We start from the raw sequence: 10050 nt of genomic DNA, 5'->3' as shown, positions 1-10050 counted from the left end.
CCTTCCCCTGAGGGCAGGTGGCAGACCACTTGCTGATGTCACTGATGCTAACCTAGGCCAGCAAACATCTTAATTTTATGTGTATTCTCGTCACATTCCCTAACCCCCACCGCTTTATTTTCACCATGGATGCCCAGTCCCTATATACTTCCATTCCCCCATCAGGAAGGTCTCAAAGCTCTACGCTTCTTTTTGGATTCCAGACCTAACCAGTTCCCCTCTACCATCACTCTGCTCCATCTAGCGGAATTAGTCCTTACTCTTAATAATTTCTCCTTTGGCTCCTCCCACTTCCTCCAAACTAAAGGTGTAGCCATGGGCAGCCGTATGGGTCCTAGCTATGCCTGCATTTTTGTTGGTTTTGTGGAACAATCCATGTTCCGTGCCTATTCTGGTATCTGTCCCCCACTTTTCCTTCACTACATCAACGACTGCATTGGCGCTGCTTCCTGCACGCATGCTGAGCTCGTTGACTTCATTACCTTTGCCTCCAACTTTCACCCTGCCCTCAAGTTTACCCGGTCCATTTCCAACTCCTCCTTCCCCTTTCTTAATCTTTCTGTCTGTATCTCTGGAGACAGCTTATCCACTGATGTCTACTATAAGCCTACTGACTCTCACAGCTACCTGGACTATTCCTCTTCCCACCCTGTCTCTTGAAAAAATGTCATCCCCTTCTCTCAATTCCTCCGTCTCCGCCGCATCTGCTCTCAGGATGGGGCTTTTCATTCCAGGACGAGGGAGATGTCCTCCTTTTTTAAAGAATGGGTCTTCCTTTCTTCCACCATCAACTCTGCTCTCAAATGCATCTCCCCCACTTCACGCACATCTGCTCTCACTCCATCCTCCCTCCACCCCACTAAGGATAGAGTTCCCCTTGTCCTCACCTACCACCCCACCAGCCTCCGGGTCCAACATATAATTCTCCGCAACTTCGGCCACCTCCAACGGGATCCCACCACTAATCACATCTTTCCCTCCCCCCCCCACTTTCCGCAGGGATTGCTCCCTACGCGACTTCCTTGTCCACTCGTCCACCCAATCCCTTCCCACCGATCTCCCCCCCGGCACTTATCCTTGTAAGTGGAACAAGTGCTACACATGCCCTTACACTTCCTCCCTTACCACCATTCAGGGCCCCAGACAGTCCTTCCAGGTGAGGCAACACTTCACCTGTGAGTCGGCTGGGGTGATATACTGCGTCCGGTGCTCCCGATGTGGCCTTCTATATATTGGCAAGACGCGACGCGGGCTGGGAGATCATTTCGCTGAACACCTACGCTCTGTCCGCCAGAGAAAGCAGGATCTCCCAGTGGCCACATATTTTAATTCCACGTCCCATTCCCATTCTGATATGTCTATCCACGGCCTCCTCTACTGTAAAGATGAAGCCACACTCAGGTTAGAGGAACAATACCTTATATTCCGTCTGGGTAGTTTCCAACCTGATGGCACGAACATTGACTTCTCAAACTTCTGTTAATGCCCCACCCCCCCCTTTGTACCCCATCCATTATTTATTTTTATACACACATTCTTTTTCTCTCTCTCCTTTTTCTCCCTCTGTCCCTCTCACTTTATCCCTTGCCCATCCTCTGGGCTTCCCCCCTCCCCCTTTCTTTCTCTCTAGGCCTCCCGTCCCATGATCCTCTCCCTTCTCCAGCCTCGTATCCCTTTTGCCAATCAACTTTCTAGCTCTTAACTCCATCCCTCCCCCCTCCTGTCTTCTCCTATCATCTTGGATCTCCCCCTCCCCCTCCCACTTTCAAATCTCTTACTATCTCTTCTTTCAGTTAGTCCTGACGAAGGGTCTTGGCCCGAAACGTCGACTGTACCTCTTCCTAGAGATGCTGCTTGGCTTGCTGCGTTCACCAGCATTTTGTGTGTGTGTTGCTTGAAGTTCCAGCATCTGCAGATTTCCTCATGTTTGAGTTCTCAAATCCACGATCTCTTTCACCAAGTATTACAGTGTATTACAGTGTGATCCATCTATGAAACACACTGAAGTTATCACCCAGGCTCCCCGTCAGCACCTCTCAAATCTACCATCCCTGTCACCAAGTTTTACAGCGTGTTCCATCTATGAAATGCACTGACATTACCTCTATCACCAAGACAGTTGAGGACAAAAGATGCAGGAGGAACAGAGCCATCTGCAGGTTCCTCTCAGTCTCCCACCAGCCCGACTCGGAAATACATCACTGATCCTTCATTGCCACTGGGTTTAAAATCCTGGAATCCCCTCCCAAAGTATCTTCAGCAGGATTGCAGCAGCCCAGGCTAACTCACCATTACCTCAGGACAATTCTGGACACGCAAAAATTGCCAGTCTTGCCAGTGATGTCCGAACTCCAAAAAAAAGAACACGAATGGAATTCAAAATTTAATATAGCAAATCATTTTATTTCATTGATTATTACAGAATAATTTCTTAATTAATTAATAACCCCACAACCAGACTTGGCATTAATCAAGTTCTAATTGGCTTAATTTAAGCATCGTCTCTGTGTAATCTTAAGAACTCTGCTTTCCGATCACGTCCTCAGTGATTGATTCATCTGCACCTATGTTTGCTTTGACTTTCTTTCCCACCAGGTTAAAGATGTCGTTCGGTTCAACACCTTTGGGGACTGCTGCCTTCACGGTCATCATGTCCATGGTCAGGACTGTTCCTGCTGGAATATTCACCTTGGCTACAACCGACTTCCCCAGCTACAAGAGGAAGAGAAGGTAACATTATTGCTTTAAAGCACCAGGAACTATACATTGTAACTGTGCCACATTCTGCTTGATTTCACAGGTTGCGTGTTTGGAAAACAGGACTATCTCATAATTCATTCCCCAGAGCACACCGAACATTAGACCATTGTATTACATAAGTATTATCTCCTTAAAACTAAACACCTCTTACTGGAGGAATCAACGCAGCAAGAAAATCAGCAAATCCTCAAAAGATGAGGGGTTTTTGCTTTGCCCTTCAATGTTAGCTTCAGTACCTTGCTATGGCAGACTGCCTCACAGGGCAAAAACTGTTTGAGGGGAGAGCCCAACGCCTTCTCCACAGTGCGGATCGAGTGGACCAGTTCTCGCAACTCATCTGGCTCCAGGGAAGCCTGGTGGTCATTACCCTTCCAGGTTTTGTCCAGGGTCACATGACGCTCCACAACTTTGGCTCCCATAGCAACTGCTGCTATGCTTATAGCTATTCCAGTCTCGTGCCCGGAGTATCCAATAGGAATGTCTGGAAACTCCTTTTGGTATTCCTGGAGGGGCCAAAAGGTCAACACGTTAATCTTTCTGTAGGTCGCATTTGGTTTGGAAACAGACATTATCTATGAATTAAATATGTCAAAAGTTGCAGGGTCTGGCTTTAGAAATTCACATGGAACTGAGGAGTTGAAAGGGAGAGCTGGGCTTTCAGAGAAACAAGGGAGGCATTTATACGGCAGCAGACAATTGGCCAGAGGACAAGGTCAAAGGCAAAAGATAAACCAAGAGGCTGTGGTAAACTAAAGGCCCTGCCTGAAGGGAGCAAGTTTAGTATTTGACTTCTTGGCAAAGTTGTGAAAGATAGAGGTTGTGTGCCTGTGGGGAAGGAGCAGAGATGTTGTTGAGATCCAGCTTAGAAAAAAAAAATTAGGACTAACTGGACAGAGGAAATGAATAAACACAAATGACTATGCAGAAGCTGGAAATCTAGAACAAAACACACAAAATGCTGGAGGAATTCAGAAGGCAGGCTGCATGTATGGACGGCAATAATCAGTTGATGTTTTGGGCTGAGACCGTTCATCAGGACAGAGAGAATGAATACCATTTCCCTGTTTCGTGATTTTACAGACTGCGGAGGTAGCAGGAAGAAAGAACAGTAACGGTTGTCAGGTGAGGAAAATGGGTCATTTAACTATTGTGTTCTACTCATTGTGAAATCACGGTGTATTGTACTGACTGTGATAACACGCAGGTTAACATCTTCAGCTTCTAGTGGATATGCACTGGTGCACTGAAGGAAGCAGAACTTGGTGCTGGTGGCCTTCATGATTTTGTAAACTTTCCTCATTATTTCCATGCTTTGCATCCCACTGGAGATGACCATTGGACGCCCTGGTAACACAAAGAAGTCATTAGTAACGGTGGAAACAAAAGTCCCAAGGTTCAGGGAGGGGAAGTACTATATCCCATTTACCTTTCTTAGCAGCTTTCTCTAAATATGGAAAATTATTGGTGTCCAATGAGGCAACTTTTAAGAAAGGCACATTCAGTTCATGAAGAAATTCTACTGCCATCTAAAAAACATGGGAAAAAAACCATTTAACTCTTCACCATTTATCATCTAGCAAACTCTCTTCTCTCTGCTAGTGTTACGTATCTGCATGCCGACGTGTCTGCCTGTCTCTATGCTTATCACCGTTTTTATTCTTTCTGGTTACTAGAAAGATGTCCTTCAGGGTGTAGAGTGGATTCACAAGATGTTGCCAGGACAGTTACAAGGACAGATCGGACAGTCGGGAAGGCTGAAGGGGTTTATAGTGCCCTAAGGGGTTGGATAATGTGAATAATCAGTCCTTTTTCCCCCAAGGTAGAGGAGTCTAATCATCATTATCAAAGTCAAAGTTCAGTTCGTTGCCATATGTTTATTGCACAGGTGCAATAAAAAACCTACCTGCACCACAAGCACCATAGCATCAGACAAGCAGTATTCACAAAAAATCATATTAAACATAAATTATACACAATTTTGTACAAGAAAGAGCACAATTAGAACAGAACACAATCCATTTTAGTGACAAGTGACTACAGTGTTGCCCTACTGAGATAGTGATTAGGGTTGTGCAGGTTGGTTCAAGAATCAAATCAAAGTTGAAGGCGAGTAGTTGTTGTTGGACCTGCTGGTGTTTGACTTCAGGCTCCTGTAGCTCCTGAGCCATGGAATCTACAAAAAGTTGGTGGGGATTGTGGGGATCTTTGATGATTATTGATATTGCCTTCTTAAGGCAGCGCCTCCTGTAGATACTAACACTGATGAGGAGCTACTGTCCCATTTCTCACCCCATAAAATGCTGCCTGACCTACTAAATATCTCCCAATATTTTCTGTTTTTATCTAGAACCTGCAAATTTTTTCAACATGTTACAGGGCATCAAATCACAAAATATTATTAAATTAGTTAGGAGTACCCTATGGACGGTACCCACCTCATCCATGCCTGATGCTGTGAGAAAGATACCAATTTCTTGTGCATACTTTGCCAGCTCTCTGTATTGTTCATGACTGAACTCCAGGTGGCGTTTATGATCACCATACGTGGCACCCCAGGAGTGTTGGGATGTGTAAGGTCTCTCCAAAGCTGCCTTGTTAAATTTGTACTCCAACTCACTCTTTTGGAACTTAGCACAATCCGCCCCACATTCCTAAAAGAAAGAGACAGCAGAGATTTACAAACAATACCCAACATAAATCTGAAGTTTCAATCCCTATACAAACTTGTAAAAGACCTGTATTTATACAAAATTTAAGTTCTTCCAAACTTCCTTAGACAAAAATACATTACTTGATTCTTGTCATTAAGCTTGGGAATAATATTGCCAGAATACCAAGAACTGCTCTGCTCTTCAAAGTGGTTCCACTGGATCTCAAACATCCAGAGATCAAATTTGGGTTTACATCGAATCCAAAAGATGCCACCTGATAGTAGATCAATCCCTCAGTTTTGCAAGGAGAACACACATGTTATGTTCCTCACAGGAGAGCAGAATCAATTCCGAAAGGAAACGGAGTACAGATAAAAGTTCACTTGTAATAGTTAGGCACAACAGAGGTCATAATTAGTGCCAGCAAACCAGGATCATAGATTATAGAACTTCAAAAGGACAAAGCCAGAAAGGGAACAAGGAAAAAGATGTATACGGTACGTCAGTATTATAAGGCAGCAGCCGTAGAAAGAGAAACAGTTAGCATTTTGGCTCTGAGCCACTTTACCACTTTACCCGTGGAAAAACTTTCAATAGTAGATAAATATGGGATGGGTAGAACCACAGGAATATCTCTGATAGGGCAAGACCAAACGACTTAAACTGCCAGTTAAATGCTGATTATGCTTCTTCTCAAAGGATACGTGCGGGCAAGCTTCTTTTTAAAAATACAGAGAGTGGTGGGTGTCGGAAAAGCACTACCAGGTGTGCTGGTGGACACATCTATAATAGAGGCATTTAAGAGATTATTAGATCTGCACACGAACATTCAGAGAATGGATGGATATGGACATTGTTTAGGTAGAAGAGGTTAGTTAAATTGGGCATTTAAATGCTAGTTTAATTAGTTTGACGCAACATCACAAGATGAAGGTCCTGGCCCAGTGCTACACTGTTGTATGTTCTAATCTACAATCTACATTGTTTGTAACACAAAATATAAAAATGTCATTAATTAAGCAGTAAAACTAGCAGCAATTTTAATACAGGATTAGAAAGTCATTCCTATCAGGAAGAAAATTTAGGTATTGTAGTATTGATTTGTTGGACCAGCAGAGGGCGCATGACTGAGAATAAATAATTAAAACAATGCTCTTGGGCAAACAACAGGAATTCTGCAGATGCTGGAAATTCAAGCAACACACATCAAAGTTGCTGGTGAACGCAGCAGGCCAGGCAGCATCTATAGAAAGAGGTGCAGTCGACGTTTCAGGCCGAGACCCTTCGTCAGGACTAACTGAAGGAAGAGTGAGTAAGGGATTTGAAAGTTGGAGGGGGAGGGGGAGATCCAAAATGATAGGAGAAGACAGGAGGGGGAGGGATGGAGACAAGAGCTGGACAGGTGATTGGCAAAAGGGGATACGAGAGGATCATGGGACAGGAGGTCCGGGAAGAAAGACAAGGGGGGGGGTGACCCAGAGGATGGGCAAGAGGTATATTCAGAGGGACAGAGGGAGAAAAAGGAGAGTGAGAGAAAGAATGTGTGCATAAAAATGAGTAACAGATGGGGTACGAGGGGGAGGTGGGGCCTTAGCGGAAGTTAGAGAAGTCGATGTTCGTGCCATCAGGTTGGAGGCTACCCAGACGGAATATAAAGTGTTTTTCCTCCAACCTGAGTGTGTCTTCCTTGTCTTTCTTCCTGGACCTCCTGTCCCATGATTCTCTCGTATCCCCTTTTGCCTATCACCTGTCCAGCTCTCGGCTCTATCCCTCCCCCTCCTGTCTTCTCCTATCATTTTGGATCTCCCCCTCCCCCTCCAACTTTCAAATCCCTTACTCACTCTTCCTTCAGTTAGTCCTGACGAATGCTCTTGGGCAATTGCGTCAATTTAAATAATTGGTGGATCAGAGATAGGAGAGAGACTTTGCCCCACCCAGAGGTTGCCAGAGTGCTGGAGGGCATCGGCATAAATGATTTAAAAATGCATCAAGTGGTGTTCCATCACACTTCTGATTTGTGTCTTACAGATGAGGACAGGGTCTCGGGAAGTCAGGAGGCTAATCACTGAATGCCGGAAGCCCAGCCTCTGACCCGCTCATGTACCGGGGTAGTCTCGTGGACAGTCCAGTTCAGTTTTAGTCAGTGTCGATGATGATGGTAATGCCGTTTAATATCAAGGGGAGATAATCGTTGTTAGAGGCATGGACGTTACCTCAGGTTGGCAGTGTTGTTAAGAAGGCGTGTGGTACGTTGGCATACCGCAGGATCGAGTTCAAGGGCTGTGAGGTAATGTTACAGCTATATAAGATCTTGATCAGACCCCACTTGGGATATTGTGCTCGGTTCTGTTCTGGTCGCCTGACTACGGGAAGGCAGTGGATACTATAGAAAGCATGCAAAGGAGATTTACAAGGATGTTGCCTGGATTGGAGGGCGTACCTTATGAGAACAGGTTGCGTGAACTTGGCCTTTTCCCCATGGAGCGACGGAGGATGAGAGGAGACCTGATAGAGGTGTATAAGATGATGGGAGGCATTGATCGTGTGGATAGCCGGAGGCTTTTTTTCCCCCAGGGCTGAAATGGCTAACACGAGGGGGCATAATTTTAAGGTGCTTGGAAACAGACACCGAGAGGATGGCAGGGGTAAGTTTTTCACACAGAGGAGTGGGTGCGTGGAATGCACTACCAGCGACGGTGGTGGAAGCGGATACAATCGGGTCGTATAACAGCCTCTTAAATAGGTATATGGAGCTTAGAAAAATAGAGGGCTATGCGCTAGGGAAATTCTAGGCAGCTTTTAGAGTAGATTGCATGGTCAGCACAACATTGTGGGCTGAAAGATCTGTAATGTGTTGTAAATTTCTGTGTTCTATGTTCACATTTGGAAAGAAAACCTCTCAACAGTTAAAAAAAATGCAATTAATGTTAGAAAAATCGTCAAAGATGCTGTATTGATTGAAAAACTTTAGAGCACAAGTTAGAAATAATACAGGAGGCGATCACCGGGGGACAACAGTTCGTACACAGAAGGTAGGGGAGCAGAACTGTGGCAGACCCTGCGGAACGGGACACCGACGGTGCAGATGGGAGCCCGTCAGCTGAAGCTACAGCGACAACCCTAGAGCTCGGCTGCAGAAGCGATGCCGGTCCCCGTTCACCCCCTTGTCCGGCTCCCTCTCCCCGGGTCCTCCTCTCGCCCCAGTCTTCCGCAATTCCCTTATATCCTTCCCAAACCCCAGTCTCCCACCTTGGCCATGCGGATCATCTTCTTGGCGATATCTATGTCGCCCTGGTGGTTCTGACCGATCTCGGCAATGATGAAGCAGGGGTGGGGACCGCCGATGGGGCGCCCCGGGCATAGTTCGAACTCCAGCGGCATCTTCACCCGTGGACGGAGGCACCGGCAAATGGGGAAGTGAGAAAGGTCCGAGAGCGTCTTATTCCCTCGCTCCCTATCTATTCCCGCCCACTTTCAGCCTAGCAACGGAGCCATCTCTTGTGGTCCCGCCCCACTAGGGGCCAATCTCCGCCCGGGTATGGGGATCGAGTTTTGTAAGGGATGGGCTGCGATCCCCGGCAGGGATTGACAGCGGCGCGGGGGGAATTTTAGTGAAGAAGGAGGGAAGTTAGGCAGTCACAAAATGACCCCACACCCGGGGAGAGCACGAACCACTCTGTGGAAACACAAGAGACTGTGCATGGTGGTGGAACTCAACAGGTGAGCAATGTCTGTGGGGGTGAGGGCTGGGTATCTATCAGGAGCTAGAATGGAGAGAGTGGGGATGGGGGTCAGTAAATAAGTGAGGCTGGGGCTGATAGGTGGAACCAGATGGGGTGGGAGATGATTGGGCAGATGGAGGGGGAACTAGGAAGATAAGGCCAAGGGAGAAGAAACCCAAGTGGATGGATGATGAACAAATGGAACAAGGCGTGGAAGGGAAAGAAGTCTGGGTATTAAGGGGTTGGTGGAAAAAGCATACAAATAGAGAGAGAACCTACGTGGACTGGTATTCAAGCCTACTGGTCAATTCTGCCACTCATCAAGACTCTAGATGATGTTCTACCTCCATTTTTCTGTGTTGTCCCTATACCTTTTGATCACTCTATTGGCTTATGCTTTGATTGCAATTCATGACAGCTATCATAGGCCTCCCAGAAAGAGAATTCCAAAGATTCACCAGCCACAAGTGAAGAAGTTTCTCCTTGCCAGAGCCCTAATCAGTTTTCTTTTATTGTTAAATATTTACCACATATTATAGGTTCCATAATTAGGGAAACATCTTCCCTGCCCTCACTTCATCAACCAAATTTGTGTTTGTTGTGCTCATCAACAGAATTTTGTGTTTCCAAAAAGAGAAGGAAAAATACTGAGGTAGTGTTCATGTATTCATTCTCCATTCGGAAATCTGGTTGCGGGAGGGAAGAACCTGTCCCTGAAACACTGAGCGTGTCTCTTCAGGCTTCTGTACAGTACGTATCTCCTTGATGGTAGCAATGAGAAGAGGGTGTGTCCTGGGTGATGGGGGTCCTTAATGATGGAAGCCACCTCTTTGAGGCATCAGCTTTTGAAGATGTCCTTGATGTTGGGGAGGCTGGAGCCCATGGTGGAGCTGCCTGAGCTTACAACTTTCTGCAGC

The 10050-nt window shown here is 46.1% G+C and overlaps 1 protein-coding gene across 1 annotated transcript; it reads right to left on the bottom strand.

The window, feature by feature from the left end:
* Positions 1-2395: 2395 nt before the first annotated feature.
* On the bottom strand, positions 2396-8841 carry LOC134344970 (sialic acid synthase-like). Its single transcript, XM_063045102.1, has 6 exons — positions 8661-8841; positions 5196-5411; positions 4187-4286; positions 3950-4104; positions 2997-3263; positions 2396-2712 (listed from the first exon to the last, which is right to left on the bottom strand). Exons 1-6 carry the CDS (start codon positions 8790-8792, stop codon positions 2515-2517), a joined length of 1068 nt encoding a protein of 355 aa, XP_062901172.1. The 5' UTR covers positions 8793-8841; the 3' UTR covers positions 2396-2514.
* Positions 8842-10050: the final 1209 nt, after the last annotated feature.

Source organism: Mobula hypostoma, chromosome 4 (genome assembly GCF_963921235.1).
Source record: "Mobula hypostoma chromosome 4, sMobHyp1.1, whole genome shotgun sequence".
Classification (NCBI taxonomy): domain Eukaryota; kingdom Metazoa; phylum Chordata; class Chondrichthyes; order Myliobatiformes; family Myliobatidae; genus Mobula; species Mobula hypostoma.
This window is presented reverse-complemented; position numbering and strand designations above follow the sequence as displayed.